Source organism: Micromys minutus (assembly GCF_963924665.1).
Source record: "Micromys minutus genome assembly, chromosome: 23".
Classification (NCBI taxonomy): Eukaryota; Metazoa; Chordata; class Mammalia; order Rodentia; family Muridae; genus Micromys; species Micromys minutus.
The window spans coordinates 3692791-3708504 of record NC_137958.1 but is presented as its reverse complement, the minus strand read 5'-3'; the positions used below and the strand labels follow the sequence as shown (position 1 = coordinate 3708504).

At 44.2% G+C, this 15714-nt stretch overlaps 1 protein-coding gene across 19 annotated transcripts in view; it reads right to left on the bottom strand.

Moving 5' to 3' along the window:
- The window catches only part of DLGAP1 (DLG associated protein 1), a gene marked incomplete at both ends in the record, with an annotated part of 276037 nt that overhangs the window by 1462 nt on the left and 258861 nt on the right, over positions 1–15714 (bottom strand). For 15 of the 19 annotated variants that reach the window (XM_080936291.1, XM_080936303.1, XM_080936302.1 and 12 more), the window contains 2 exons: positions 1386–1538; positions 6906–6997. In XM_080936291.1, coding sequence (XP_080792417.1) covers positions 1386–1538; positions 6906–6997 — 245 coding nt within the window. Of the gene's footprint in view, positions 1–1319; positions 1539–6905; positions 6998–15714 lie in introns of those variants that run through there. The other 4 variants (XM_080936295.1, XM_080936298.1, XM_080936301.1 and 1 more) reach the window with 1 other exon arrangement.

Below are 15714 nucleotides of genomic sequence, written 5' to 3'. Positions count from 1 at the left end.
TTCATTGTGGGGTAACTGGTGGATATTTTTTAAAGTATGAATATTGGAAACTTTTTAGTCATTTTTCTTTCTTTGTATACTTTATTGTTATTATTTGTAACAATAGTGTTAAAGAATCAGTAGGTGAGAAATTAAATGGAGCGGCACTAAACTTCCAGCGTGCGTGTGTATACTTGTGTATACTTTTAAGACAGATTTCAAAGCCTTGCTAGCAGATAGTTACACACATAAAGGAAACTAGGTAAAGCACAATGCTTGGCTTCCCAATCGAGAGGCCGCACACATGGCAGTAAACCCTTGAGCTCCATTCTAAGCCCCTCAGTTGAATAGTCATAGACGTGGAGATGGTGATGGTGGTGACAGCATTTGCCCTCCTTAGAGATGGTCCCTTGGGACTGGGTTTGTCGTGGGTGCCCACTGACCCCACACACGTGGAAATGATGGGCAACAGTGGGTTGGTGTTAGCTCTTTACAGGTCAGGAGACCCGAAAGGGCAGAGCTCTCACGACTCCAAGGGAATAGCCATCTCTGTGTTCAGAGGTATCTCTTATAACTAACTATTTGACCTCAGGTTATAGAAGAACAGAAGTCATCCAGGACAGATTGGCCAGGGTAGGTGGTACATTAGAGGTCTGTAAAAGTGTGGTGGAACCACAGTAATCAAATATGAAATTATTATTGATTAATTAAAAGAATATAGGTCTTTATTTCTAAACTGGTGCATGAGGATTCCAGGGAACAGCATCCTCTCCTCCCTCCAACCCCCAGGCATTCAATCAAAAGTATGTGAGAAAAAAACCCCAGCACTTCTGATGGCTGTCAGCCTTGTGATGAGAGCATCTGAAACTCAAACATCAGTGACTTCTTTAGTATTTCTGAGGTGACTGTCAGTCTGTTACTTGGGGTTTCCTATCGTTTCTTAGAAAACACATCCTGAGGGTGTAAGGAAGTTCAACTCTTGCTCTATGGAATCATGCACTGAAGCAATCATTTATTTTAGCTTAGAAAGCATAACTGGAGGCAGTCCCTCCCAGTGTCTAACCTGGTTTAACTTAAACTTTAATTAACTGGAAAAGAAAAAAGGAAGGAAAGAAAAAGAAAGAAAATCAAAGGAAGAAAGAAAGGAAAAGAAAAAGGTAAAGGAAAGCCACATTCCCACTTCCCAATTCACAAAGACAGGTTTTTCTTCAAAAATATGCCTGAGACACATTACAGACACTACCCCGAATGATTAGTATGTAAACATTGTCATTACAATGAAATGACACACGGTACCAGCTCCATTTCACATTGTAAACAGCAGGACTGAATGCAGCAGCCTATTTAGACTGTCCAGTGTTTGTGCAGGTTTTTAAATGAACCATACAAAATCTACATTGTTCTACCTTCTTGTCAAGAGGATCCATCTGTTTCCAATTATTGGCCTTTAACTGATGAAGTTCATCAAATTTCATACTAATATTTTCTATGGACAACTGCAGCATGTCCCAGAAACCCGCCAGATCCTGGGAAGTGGGTCTCGGGTGAGCATTGGGATTCTGTGCAAAAGAGAGAAAACCATACTTTAGAGGCAGCAGGATCAAAAGGCGTTTTCAAACATTGCAAAGAATGTAAGGAGTCTGGGCTCCTTTTGGCTTTTTGACAAGAGATAAAAGGGAGACTGAAGATGGTAATTCTCTACGCTGCGCCCCTATTGCATTTCGAGATCTTCAAAAGTCAAGGTTGTAAACTCCCTCTGCCTCACAACAGGGTGGTTGTTTCAGTCTGATAATGGAGGAGAGTCTAAACATTTGAAAAGTCCCTGAATGTGTTATCTCTACTGCATGTACTTTAAAACACTGCATTTCACTTACAAGTTCATGCCGCACAGTTTAGTGAGAGGACAGAGAATTCCAGAGTAAGGTTAGTTTTCAGGCTCACATTGAGTGAAATAGTACGGTACAGAATCGATAAGCAAATAGGTATTTTCAAAACACTTTGTGTGGCAAGGGTTCTTTGATGCATAGTCGAAGCAAATGGCCAACCATAGAGACATAAACAGAGTCTCTGCAACTACTGCATGTTCAGTAATTGAGATATTGCTAATAAATACAACAAAGAATAACTTAATCACAGGACACGTTAGAAATCGGCTCATTTTAAATGTGGCAAAAGTTAGAAAACACTTTATTTATACAAGCATATATATGTTGGTAACAATTTCCTTTTTAGAATCATAAATATCTTTCAGTACTTAAGAACTGACTTTTAAAAGAATTACTTAAATATGTTATTATTATCAACTGGGCATAGTTGTACATGCTTTTAATGCCAGGTCTTGGGAGGCAGAGGCAGGCGGATCTCTATAAACTTGAGGTCAGCTTGGTCTACACAGTGAGTTCCAAGATGTCTAAAGTTACATAATAAGACCCTGTCTAGAAAAAGCCTCCAACTAACAAAAATGTATTATTATTATTGTGTGTGTGTGTGTGTGTGTGTGTGTGTGTGTACATATCACAACATGCATGTGGTGGTCAGAGGACAACTTTATAAAGTTAACTCTCTCCTTCTACCCCCATGAGGGTTTCAGGGATTTAACTCATGTCGTCAGGCTTGAGAAGCAAGTACCCATCAAAGCTAGCTGACCAACCCAAGCTGACTTTTGTCAGTTCATTTGCTTGGGAGCTTGCTGTGTGATTTATTCTGGCCTGGAAATCTCTAACTTCCTGCCTCGGCCTTCTGAGTACTAAGACTGCAAGTACATATCATCACATCTGGCTCAAGGTAACTTTCTTTCTTCTTTTCTTCTCCTCCTTCTTCTTCCTCCTCCACTGATTCCTCCTCTTCCTCCTCCTCCTCTTCCTCTTCTTCATATTTATTTATTTTATGTATATGAGTACACTGTAGCTGTCTTCAGACACACCAGAAGAGAGCGTCAGATCTCATTATTAATGGTTATGAGCCACCATGTGGTTGCTGGGAATTGAACTCAGGACCTCTGGAAGAGTCAGTGCTCTTAACCACGGAGCCACCTCTCTGGCCCTCAAGGTGACATTTTTGTCCCTGTAATCGGGTATCACTATCATCGTCACCATCACCAACACCCTCTGCCAAAGCAGCTGAAGGTATCATGAACAGAGAGTAAGGGTCTTCCTCCCTTCCATGTGTCAGGAGCTCTTAGCCAGTGCCCTTTCTGGTTCTTTCCTAGCATTATAAATAACTGTGAACTTATGATAACCAGGGCCAGCTTGTGCATTTAAAATTAACCCCAAGGAAAAAACAGTACCATCAGAATTTCAGAAAGTAAAGGTTGATGGTCATCTAATTGTTTAAAGTAGGAAATGACATTAACACCAGGGATGAGATAGGATGTCTAGCCTTGTCCAAAATAAAAGCAAATCAAGATGCTGATGTAGAGTTCTGAGACTACCTATAGTTTCTTGACATTAGATAAAGATTCTTGGGAGCTTGGCATTAGGTTCTCATGAGATTCTTGGGAGTAGATTACTTTTAGAGTTTTTAAGTGCTTGGTTCAATATTGAAGTCTGTTCTGGGCTAGAGAGATAGCTCAATAGTTAAGAGCATTGACTGTTCTTCCAGAGGTCCTGAGTTCAATTCCTAGCAACCACATGGTGGCTCACAACCATCTGTAGTGTGACCTGATGCCCTCCTTCTGGTGTGTCTGAAGACAGCTGCAGTGCATTCACATACACGAAATAAATTAAGTCTTAAAAAAATCTGTTCTAGGGACAGGAATGAGTGTGGCTTCGTGGCACACATTCAAGCCTCAGGTTCAGTCTTTAGCACCTAGTCAAACCAAAACAAATACAACAAAACATAAAAAATATTCTAGCGACACATTACTTGAATGAACAAAAGGGGTTCTTTGTAGTATTTTGACATGGTACACAGCAGCTACAATGGAAGTCCCTCAAGGGATACGGTGGCAAACACCAGAAGTCCTATCAGAAACGTTACTGAACCAGGAGCATCAACAAAAGGCCTAAGGGGATAAAACAAACAAGCAAAGAGGCCCCTCAATATTCAGAACACACAGTAGATTTGATGAGGCACTTCTCAATAGTTTATGATTCCACAAATATTTAGCCTTATCAATAATGGATTTTGAAGGTCTGTGACATTCTTTTGGTCACAGGTTTTAGTGCTGCATTATTTCAGCACCAAGGGTTTCTTGTCTGAAATCCTTAGGATCAGATGTTGAGATGTCAGACTTCTTAGAATTTGGGAAAGTTTGCCTATCCACACGCAGTGAGATGTCTTAGACAGGATACAAGTGCATGTGAAGCTCATGTATCTGTCACATGCACCCAGTATACACAGTCTGCAGGTGATCATAAACACTTTCATGTATCTTGGCACTATTTGACTATATTTTGACATTTGCCTGCATTTTGACAAAATATTGTTATATGAGATCAGATGTATCAAAGCCTTTCTGTCCCCAGAGTTTCAGATATCTTAGAGCACTTCTGATTTTGGATTATTTACTTATTTATTGGTTTGGGCATGCTCAGCCTATACACAGTTCCGTAGCCTAAGCTTCTGTGGTAGTTCCTTAGATGTGCATAACTCTGTCATTGGCAACCTGGGCCTTGCCCCAAAGGAATCTCTGTGCTCCATTTTGTCAAAAAGACAAATGGGAAACAACAAAGTCATAAGTACTAACCATCTCTAACCCAGCTGTTGTTTGACGCAAGAGTCGTAGGATAGAGTGGCTGAGTCTAAATCAGATCATTTCTGAGATTAGGGGTACAGGAGAGAGAGTGGGGCAGGGGGCATGCCCCACCCCCACCCCGTATAATTTGTTGGGAAAAAACAAATTTCATCTATTTGCTCTAAGCCTGAGAATCTAGTCTGGAACAAATGTGTTTTCAACTGAAAGACCGTCGTTCCTTTTTCTTTTCCTCAAAAGAAGAGAAACTAAAGAAAAAACAAGCTCGGAGCTGGAAAGATGGCTCAGTGGTTAAGAGCACTGGCTTATGTTCCAGACGTCCTGAGTTCAAGCCCCAGCAACCACATGGTGGCTCACAATCATCTGTAATGTGATGTGATGCCCTCTTCTGGTGTGTCTGAAGGCCAATTGTGTGTTTACATATAAATAAATAAATACATAAATAGGAACAAGCTGAACCTGGTCCTGAACAACCCTACAGTCACTTAAATTCAAACAAAACAAAAAAAATAGCATATTTATTGATTGTATGTATGTGCTGCTGGTGCCTTGGCAGTAGGCAGAGATCAGACGACAACTTGTAGAAGATGGTTCTCTCTAGGGATCAAACTCAGGTCATCAGACCAGGCAGCAAGCGCCTTTACCTGCAGCCCCTAGAGCCAGCTTCATTCAGTGGTGGTGCTGGGCGGAACTGCCACCAGGTCACCCTGGGGTGACTCTTCTGCAAAAATGAGGGATGGGATTTATGGGAACAGAGGCTGAACAGGCAAGGGTTTGCACTGTGAGTCCTTTTTACCATGGGCTGGTCGGTATGCTTCTTAACTTTTATGCCCATTTATCCTACCTGTAAATCATAAAAATAATGCCACTAGTAACTCCAAATGGCCACTCTGAGGAGTTAGCCAGGGCATCTGGCGCACGTAGGTGCAGGACTCCTTCAGAAACCTTGTTTGAGCAGCACCTATGACCTTCCTCGGTCGGCAGGCTTTAACAGGGACTCTCCTAGCCCGTCACATCATTTGTCTAGTGGCCACTGACTGGAGCCGCCATGCGAACAAGGAAATGTCAAAAGCCGGCTTTCCGGAATTTAATTTCTAGAAGCCAGCACACATTTAAAAAAACAATGGTTCCTGCAATTTCATCTTTAAAACGGGCACAATATTTATGTTCTTCTTTGCAGTACACTCAGAAACTCACTTTTCGGTTCTCTGATTTTCCATTTATTCAGTGTGGGTAGCTGAGGGTAGGTTGGGTACAGTGAGTGCGTGTCTCTCTCTCTCTCTCTCTCTCTCTCTCTCTCTCTCTCTCTGTGTGTGTGTGTGTGTGTAGATTAAAAAAAAAAAAAAGAGCTTAAGTCACCAGGCTTGTCCGCAAGCCCCTTTCGCAAGAAGCCATCCGCCATCTCTGGGCTAGATTCCTTTGAGGAGAGAAGGCAGTGCTATGACACAGAGTTAAGACTCTAAAACCCTGTCGGGGTCATCTGGATGCCAACCATGTTTTCAGTTGACACACATCAGTGAGCTGCTTTCGATTTGCTTTGTTTTAGAGTCAGCCTGACCAGCAACTGAGCAGTAAAAGCCGTGTTTGTACAGGCGCTCGGAGGACATGCGCCTTTCCTCAGAGAGACTCTTGACCTCCGTTTCACCGCTAGCTTTGCAAATGCCATTGCTGTCCTCACTGCTGAGGTTCTGAGGCCCTCTCCTTCTTTGTTTCTGTGTGTCAGAGGCAGATGGAGTACTTGTCTCAGGGTGTCTAATCTACATTTTGTGATACCCCTAACTTCTGCCTTTTGAATTAAAACAAAACTCAAACCAGGAGGCACAGTTACGGATGACTTTTTAGGAAGAGTGTCATGATTATTAGCGATGTGACCGTGTTTGGGAAACATCAGTTTGTTCCATATTTTACTAAGAATCAGAAAATCATATAACATCTAGGAACATGGAAAGTTTTTTATTTACTTTTTATCTTATTTTTGGAAAGTTTTTAATACAGAAAACCAGGATATGGAGTCTTAACTTGATTCTGCCCTAAGATTATTTAAGTTCAGAATAAAGGGGGATTTTGTTTGTTTGTTTGGTTTGGTTTTGAATTTAAAGAAAAGCAGGAAGCCAGATTCATCTGTGAAAGACTCCAGCAGTTCAAACTGAGTTTTGTTTTGCCCAGGTCAGTGTTGAGGACAAGGTCTCTCTGGGTTAGCAGAGTCACAGTGATGGGGAGGGACGGTACCTACCAGGTTCTCTTCACAGAGTTCTCTGAACTGGTAGAATTTCTGCGCCATGAGAAGCTGGGCACTGCCCACCGCGGTTCGGATTTTCCCTAGAACTGAAAAGAGCGGACACAGAACTTTACATGATGCTTCATTGTTGAGGCTTTGGTAAACACAGCAAAGAGATTATGCTATCATGATTTGGGAAAAACAAAAACAAAAGACCCACGCCCACCCGGATGGATGTTCTATTGGTCCACGAAACCTGGGCTGCCAGGTTCAAGCATAAAGTCAACTTGGAAAAACACAAGTTCACCGCGCTTGTTTCTTGGGAGAGCTGGAGTTTTTTTGTCCCAGGACAGTGCTGTATCACTGTCAAACAGCGCTCCTTCCACTGTGCCACAAATGTCACGTATGTTTCCCGGTGCAGTTTCAGGTTTATCCTGATTTGCTGGCTTGATTTTCCATTTCGGATTCAAATGGAAAGCAACGCCAGCTGTGAGGGTGGAATCTCGTGGCGCTCAACCGATCCAGTCGTAATCCGGTGTTTTCCCAGAGTGAGCCGCTGGCATTTGCTGACGAGCCAATTTCCGAGGGAGTGATGGGGGTCAGCCTGTTGCCTAGGGAACATCAGCACGGATCCAGCTTTCCTCTTTACAGCCCCCTTTCCTATTAACACCGGTTTGCTGTGGAGCTTTCCCCTTTGTCAGAAAGCTGCTTATGGTCTCAGTAAAGGCATCTGAACATCTCTGCGGGGGCCCAGGTCTGAGTCTCTCCAGCCCCGCTCCCACCCCAACCTGCAGTCCTAGCAGCCGGAGCTCTGTCATGCCTGGTCTCCACAAACCTCCCTCCTGGACCCGAGGGGACAGAGACCTTGCAACAGTGGAAGATGAGAACACAGACGAGCCCTGATGCTTGGCTGGTGGAACTCCTCAGGCTCAGACAGTACCACACTACCCCCAAAGTCAGGAGAAAACAGAGAAAGCAATAGACATTGCCCAGGGCTTTGTAGTAGCTACACTGGATTCACAATGCGTAGAGTTCATGATTCACACTCCCTGTTCTGTTCAAATATTTCAGCATACAGTCCTGAAGTCAGAATATTTCTAAACTCTTATGTCCCCAGTCATGCCAGACTGTTTGGGGACACACACACATTTGCAGCCTCTGTCAAGTCATAGCAACCCTGACTGGCCGAAGCTTTTACTTTTTTCTGGTCTGTGTTTAAAATCCTCTTAGACCGATGTTTTCCTCTTTCACTGGAGAATCAGGTGAGTGGGGTCTATTGTTGTTGTTGTTATTATTATTATTATTATTATTATTATTATTATTATTATTATTAGCAGCAGCAGCAGCAGCAGCTTACAGGATTTATGTAGCCTTGCCCATCCTGGAAGTCACTATGTAGAGCAGGCTATCCTCATAATTGCAGAGATCCACCTGCCTCTGTCTCCAGAGTGCTGGGATTAAAGGCATGTGCCACCACAACCCACTTTTTCTTCCGTTCTTGGTACCTCGAGGTGAAATGGATAGGGTGAGCCTAAAGTTCAGAGTTCAGGCCTCTTTGACAAGTTTTGATGATGGATCAGTTGAAACTTTGAGCTAAGAGGTCTTGGTCACCATCTGAGTAGCTGTATGATAGACCACCATTAGAGAGTTGGAGGGAGCCTCCCTGTCCCCTCAAAAAAAGAGGCCACCTGTAACTCAGGGTGATCTCCCACTCACAGTGAAGACAAAGATGACATTGAGTTTCTGATTCGCCTTGCCTTCATTTCCCCAGTGTTGGGATTACATTCATCTCCCACAACAGCTGGCCTGACAGTGTTACATACTTCTTGAAAAGTAAATACTAGGGCTGGAGAGATGGCTCTGGGGTTAAGAGCATCTACTGTTCTTCCAGAGGTCCTGAGTTCGATTCCCAGTAAGTACATGGTGGCTCACAACCATCAGTAATGAGATCTGATGCCCAACAGCTACAGAGTACTAATAATGAATAAATAAATAAGTGGAAATAAGAAGTAAAAAGCAAAAGGCCTTGACTGGAGGGATGGCTCAGTGGTTAAGAGCACTGGCTATTCTTCCAGAGGTCCTGAGTTCGATTCCCAGCAAACACATGGTGGTTCACAGCCATCTGTAATGGGATCCAATGTCCTTTTCTGGTGTGTCTGAAAACAGCTACAGTACTCACATAAATAAAGTAAATAATAAATCCGAGAAACAGAAGATGCATCTTGCTAATGTGTGATGTCCCAGGTCAGTATCTGGTGCAGTTAATCAGAGGAAATATTAGAGAGTTCTGGGTTGGGCCTGAGCACCAGGCACCTTTCCAAGGCCAATCTCCATTCACTATTGTTCCTTGTGGATTTTAACCTCGAAGCAGAGCCCAGGTCCTCAAGGCCAAGGCCAAGGTCAAAAGAAGAGCCTGAAAGAACTTGTGGCGTCTGGTCCTTGAGCAGGGACACACCTGGTGAGCTCTGGACTCATTCACTCGGTCAGCAAACACTAGCGACACCTGGCGAGCTTTACAGTAGGCAGGTATATGGCCGCGGTCAGCAAGACCCAAGTCTGCCCTCTTGGGCTTTGCATCCTGGTACAAAGCACAAGGAAAAAGCAGAGGGAAGCAGACTCCTAACTTGACAGGGTTAGACCGCACTGAGAATTTTCTTTTCTCGCTCCTAAGAAACGGAGTCCTCACCAAGCATGCTCGGGAGCATGCAAAAGCTGGCTTCAGCTTAAACAGCTTGTTTCGAAGCACCACACCAAGCTTTCTCTCTAATTATTTTATCTACCTCGTCAAATTTATGCACATCATTGATATTGTGCCTGCGTATGTGCGCATGTGTATGTGTACCATGGTGGAAGTGTGGATCAAAGGACAACATGCAAGAGTCTGTTCTTTCTTTTGGTGTTGCGACTCTTGTGGGTCCTGATGATTGAACTCGGGTCTTTAGGCTTGCACTGCTGAGCAGTCTCACTGGCTCCCTCTTTTTATTACTGAGGTGTTGTGACTATATGCTCGTCACTATAAGGGAATGGGGCCTTGTTGGAGTGGGTGTGGCCTTGTTGGGGTGGGTGGGGCCTTGTTGGAGTGGGTGGGGCCTTGTTGGAGTGGGTGGGGCCTTGTTGGAGGAAGTGTACCACTGTGGGTGAGGGATTTGAGAGCTTCCTCCTAGCTGCCTGAGGATGCTAGTCTTCCTTTGTTTGCCTTCGGAAGAAGATGTGGGCACTCTCAGCTCCTCCAGCGCCATGCCTTCCTGAATGCAGCCATGCTTCCCACCATGATGATAATGACCTTAAAACCTCAGAACCTGTAAGCCAGCCCCAAGTAAATGTTGCCCTTTATAAGAGTTGCCTTGGTCATGGTGTCGTTTCACGGCAATGTAAACTCTAAGAGATTTAATTTTTTCTCCACTATTGGAAGCAAAGTAAAATATTTTCAAGGACTTGATAATGTACCATTCAAAGAAAGCAAGTATCCATATATATATTTTCCCCTGTTATATTTTTATCCCCTACAGTCTTACAGCTCAAGTGTGGGTTCTTCCCTCTCTACCCATTTTCCTTCTTCCCCTGTGGGAAGTATTAAAGCAGAGGTAAAATAGAGACTCTTCCACACTGTTACTGATGGCACTGAGGAACCCTTTGGTCCTGGAAAGGTGAGGACTAAGCCTTTTTAAATGCACACAAAGGGCTGGAGATGGTGGCCCTGCATTTAATCCCAGCACCTGCAGAAGCAGGCAGCTCTCGGTGAGTTTGAGGCTAGCCTGGCCTGAATAGCCAGGTGTACACAGCGAGACCCTGTTAAAATAAATAGATATCTATTTTATTTTATTTTTTAATGCCCATTCACCAATGCACATAAAAATAAAACTCCCAGAACTGGAGTTACAGACAGGTGTGAGCTGCCACGTGAGTGCTGGGAATTAAACATGGGTTCTTTGAAAGAACAGCCAGTGATCTTAACCACTGAGCCATCTCTCTGGCCCCATAAATACATAAATGAAAAATGCACAGGAAAGGACACTGGATTTGACCCATCCCACTACCACAACCAAGACACTGTGGGTAGAAGGGACTGTGATTTCCTTTGTATTTTAGAGTTGGGAGGTTTGAAGACTATTTGCTCCTAAGGTTCTGGGTGGTTTGCCTCCTTTAAATGCAGGCTCATGCAATCTTTCTAGATTGTTCAATGGAATATGGTGTTATTGTGTACACTCTGAATGTCCCCTAGAGGCTTAAGTCCTAAAGGCTGTGGGGCTACCGGAAGGTGGTAGACACACGGGAATTGGGCTATAGTGGAAGGACGTCGGCTGCTAGGAGGTACCCAAGGGGACACTAGTACTCCAGTCCATGAAGTGAGTGGAGGGCTCTAAGCAACATGGCTAAGTGACAGTAGATTGAACCTTTTCCTTCCCTTCCTTGTTTGCCTCGGGTCTTTTGTCACAGCCACAGAAAGCTAACAGAAGTGGTTAACTTTTTTTTTTCCTGTTCCTAATTCTCAGAACACAATGAATATATCTTCTAAAATAACTCTCTGTCCAATTCCCCAGGCATGCTATTGAACGTGGCTTATACCACCGGTCCATGTGATACCCAAGCACTCAATAAGTCCGTGTGATACTTCGGTACTCAATAAGCCTTATTTTGCTCTGCAACTGTTTATAGAGGTAAACATCGGCTCACTGAGCACCTCTAGGGGAAAGATTGGTATTTTCTCTCATTTCCTAAATGCTTGCTGCTGTTTCTCTCAGCAGCTCCTGATGTTGACTGAAATCCCTTCTATTTAGGATGTGAGTGCCTAGGGGCTAGCTCAGGAGGGGCTCACAACTGCCTGTGACTCCAGCTCCAGAACGGTCAGTCGAGCTCTTTGAGCACCTCAGTGCACACATACACAGCCACACACTAACACACAACCTTAAACATAACTAGAAATAAATCTAAGAAAAGGTGTGGGCCATGTCTTCTGAACTCCCCACCTATAGGAATCTCCAAAGTCACTTGCTCTGCAATAGATGATCAAATATAACAATGGAGAGAAGCCTTTATTAGTTTGCTGCATAAGGCCAGAAAAGTCTTTTGCAGAAACATGCTTACTAAAATGATTTGCATACCTAAGCACCGCCTAGCTCTTAGGGCCTCACAGACCAGAGCAGAAAACTGAAGTTCAGTGTGACAACTTGGCTCAAACTGTGAAGTGCCACTTTTAGGATCCCTGTGGGGGGTCCCTGCAAACTGTGAGGTGTCCCCTCCAGCATCCCTGTGGTTGGTGCCTGTCTTCATTCTCAACTTTCATGAAACTGGGTCTGACTCTGCCTAGGAGGAAGTTTCTGTGTGTGATCCTTCTTCCCTCCCAACGTTCCTCTCTTGTTCCATTTTTAAAAAAAGATTTTATTTATTTATTTTATGTATATGAGTATACTGCCATTGTCTTCGGACATACCAGAAGAGGGTGTCAGATTCTATCACAGATGGTTGGGAGCCACCATGTGGTTGCTGGGAATTGAACTCAGGACCTCTGGAAGAGCAGCCAGTGCTCTAACCACTGAGCCATCTCTCCAGCCCTCCTGTTCCATTTTTAAGATTGATTTTTTTATGTGTATGTGTAGGTGTGTTGAGTGCATATATATGCATCATGTGTGGGAAAGTCCCCATGGAGGTCAGAATAGGGCATCAGATCCCTTGTCACTTCAGTTAGGAAGGATTGTGAGCTTCCTAAAATGGGTGCTGGGTGTTAGGAATAGAACCTGGGTCCTGGGCGGGAGCAAATGTTCTTAACAGAGTCCTCTGTCATCCCTGGTCTCTTTTTTAAACTTTTTTCCTCCTCTCCCCCCCCCCCCCTTTTTTTTTAAGAAACAGGACCTCTTCATGGAGTCCTGGATCTCACTGTGTAGACCAGACTGGCCTTGAACCCAGAGAGAGCCACCTGCTTCTACATTCCAAGTACTAGGAGTAAAGGCATGCACCACCATACACAGCTCCTTGTTTTATTTTTTGAGCTAGGGTCTCTCTAGGAATTTTTTTTTTTTTAATTACTGATTTGTTTAGGGCCAGGGCTACTGCATATCCCAAGTTGGTCTCAATCTCCTGAAGACCTCCCTCTCTCAACCTCCAGAGTATCTGGGACTCCAGTTGGGTTTCATTGCACACAGTTCTGAGTTTCCCTACTTTATGCACTTGATGTAAGTAGAAGCTTTCGGTGTTTATTTTTCTGTAACTGGTTTATTTTAGGTCACAGTGTGCTCTGAGTCACCTATGCTGCCATACAGGGTCATCATCGTCCTCCTCCTCCTCTAAGATTTACTTATTTATTTTTTAATTTATATTGAGTACACTGTAGCTGCCTTCAGACACACCAGAAGGGTGTATCGGATCCCATTACAGATGGTTGTGAGCCACCATGTGGTTGCTGGGATTTGAACTCAGGACCTCTGGAAGAGCAGTCAGTGCTCTTAACCGCTGAGCCATCTCTCCAGCCTAAGTTGTCTTTTTTTTTTAAGTTCCGTACATTCCATTTCTAGAACCAGGTGAGGTAGCATGTGCTCAGGAGGCTGACCCAGGACTAAGCTTAGCTACACAGCAAGACCTTGTCTCAAAACAGAAACGGCCAAGCAAAATAAAAACAAACATCTGCCTTCTAGCCAGGGCCACTGGACCGCAGGACAGGGCACAACGAGACACTGTGGGAATCTGAGGATGAGAACAAAGTGGACCTAGACTCTGTGGCTGAGTGCAAGGTCATTTCAGCTGTGAAGTGTGGAGGGCCCGGCACTAACTCCACAGGCGGGTTAGAGTAAATCACAAGCCCTGAGTTTTCGTGAAAGAATGTGTGTCAAGATGAAAAGCAGAGGAAGACCCTGTGGGAGGGACTCCATGCAAACTATGCTTTGAAATTCCCCTGGCTATACTGAATTAAAGACCGGGACATTTAGAAAAGAGTACATCTCCTCTTCTCCCACTCCCCATATCACATGGGATATGTCTTTTATTTTGGGAGCATAGCAATGGTACAAAAGATACAGGGGTGAAAAGAATGTCAATGTTCTTTTAACCCTGCCGGGTGATCTAAGATTGCTGCGAGGAGTTTCCGCCTGTTGGTGCCAGCAAGCCCAAACAGAGACCAGTTCCCCTGGGAATACGCCTGGCTCCTTTGCTGTGTCTAAATAAAAATGTCAGGGCTGAAGGTGTAGTGCGCAGTGTGGGTGAAGCTCTGAAGTCAATTCCTAGCACCTAACATACAAATACTTAAAACAAACACAGCAAGTGTGCATTCAGATCATATGCACGGCAACCCTATGAACCCATCCATGCCCCAAGAGAATTCGGTCTCCACGTCTGAAAAATCAGAGCAGCGGTTTCTCTGGCTTATTTTAATTCCTTTACTTTTCTTTCTTTTTCCTTCCTTCCTTCCTTCCTTCCTTCCTTCCTTCCTTCCTTCCTTCCTTCCCTCCCTCCCTCCCTCCTTCCTTAATTATTTTTATTTTTGAGGCAGAGTCTTACTATATAGGCTTGGCCTCAAACTCACTATTTTACCAGGCTGGCTTCAAACTCTCAGAGATGCAGCTGCCTCTGGCTCTCGAGTCACAGTGATAGGATGAAATACACTATGGCTGGCTTGCAGCCACAATCATCATGTCTCTACTTTAGGAACTCTGAGACTGAGAAGAACATGCACAGAGAACTTGTTGTGTAGCTGAGGATAACCTTGAACTCCTGATTCTGCTGTCTGCATCTCTAAGTGCCAGGATCCCAGGCACATGTTCTGTGCCTGGGCTATACAGTGCTAGGACTGAGCACAGGGTTTCGTGCATGCCAGGCAAGCATCCTCAACAACTGAGCTGCATCCCCAGCCCAAACAAACCCTTTTATTTTCATGTCAGAAATGGAGAAGAAGGCAATTATCATGGCTTGTTTTGTGTGTCAACTTGACACAAGCTGGAGTTATCACGGAGACAGGAGTGTCTCTTGAGGAAATGCCTCCATGAGATCTCAATTAGTGATCAAGGGAGGAGGGTCCTGCCCATTGTGGGTAGGATCATCCCTGTGCTGGTAATCCTGGGTTTTATAAGAAAGCAAGCTGAACAAGGCAGGGGAAGCAAGCCAGTAAGCATCAGCTCCTGCCTCCAGGTTCCTGCCCTGTGTGAGTTCCTGTCTTGACTTCCTTTGGTGGAACAGCAATATGGAAGTGTAAGCTGAATAAATCCTTTCCTCCCCAACTTGCTTCTTGGCCATGAAGTTTGTGCAGAAATAGAAACCCTGACTAAGACAAATTGGTACCAGCATAGTGGGATATTCCTGTGACAATCTGACCATGTTTTGGGGAGGACTGTGGAAGGACTTTGGAACTTTGGTTACATGAGCCATTTGGTGTTAAGAGCTCTGTGGGATGTTCTGGAGGAGCTTGGAAGATAATGTTGAGAACAGTGCAGAAGATGAAGGCCTGGCTTGTGAGATTTCAGAGGGATGATTAAAGACTCTTATCAGGGCTGTTGATGTTTTGATGGTGAAGATTCTGTGGTTTTGGTCAGCTGTGATTAACAAGATACCAGAACTACTAAATTGAAAGCTTTGCATTATTGGGACTATTGATGCTGGTCAGCTGGAATTAAGAAATTAGTGATGATTAGGAAGAGACCAGCATCACTGGGATGAAATCTTCTGTCAACTGTTTTCTGAGAGCACAGAGGCTGTGTTGTAGAGATAGCCAAGGTTGTACCTCATGCTGCGCTGGACTTGGTAATGTGTAAGAGTCACCCAGGTAGTACTGGTTTTGAAGGAATGAAGGGGTCATGGAGAGCAGCTGAGGCTAGGCACTGTGAGAGGCCATGGAAGGCCA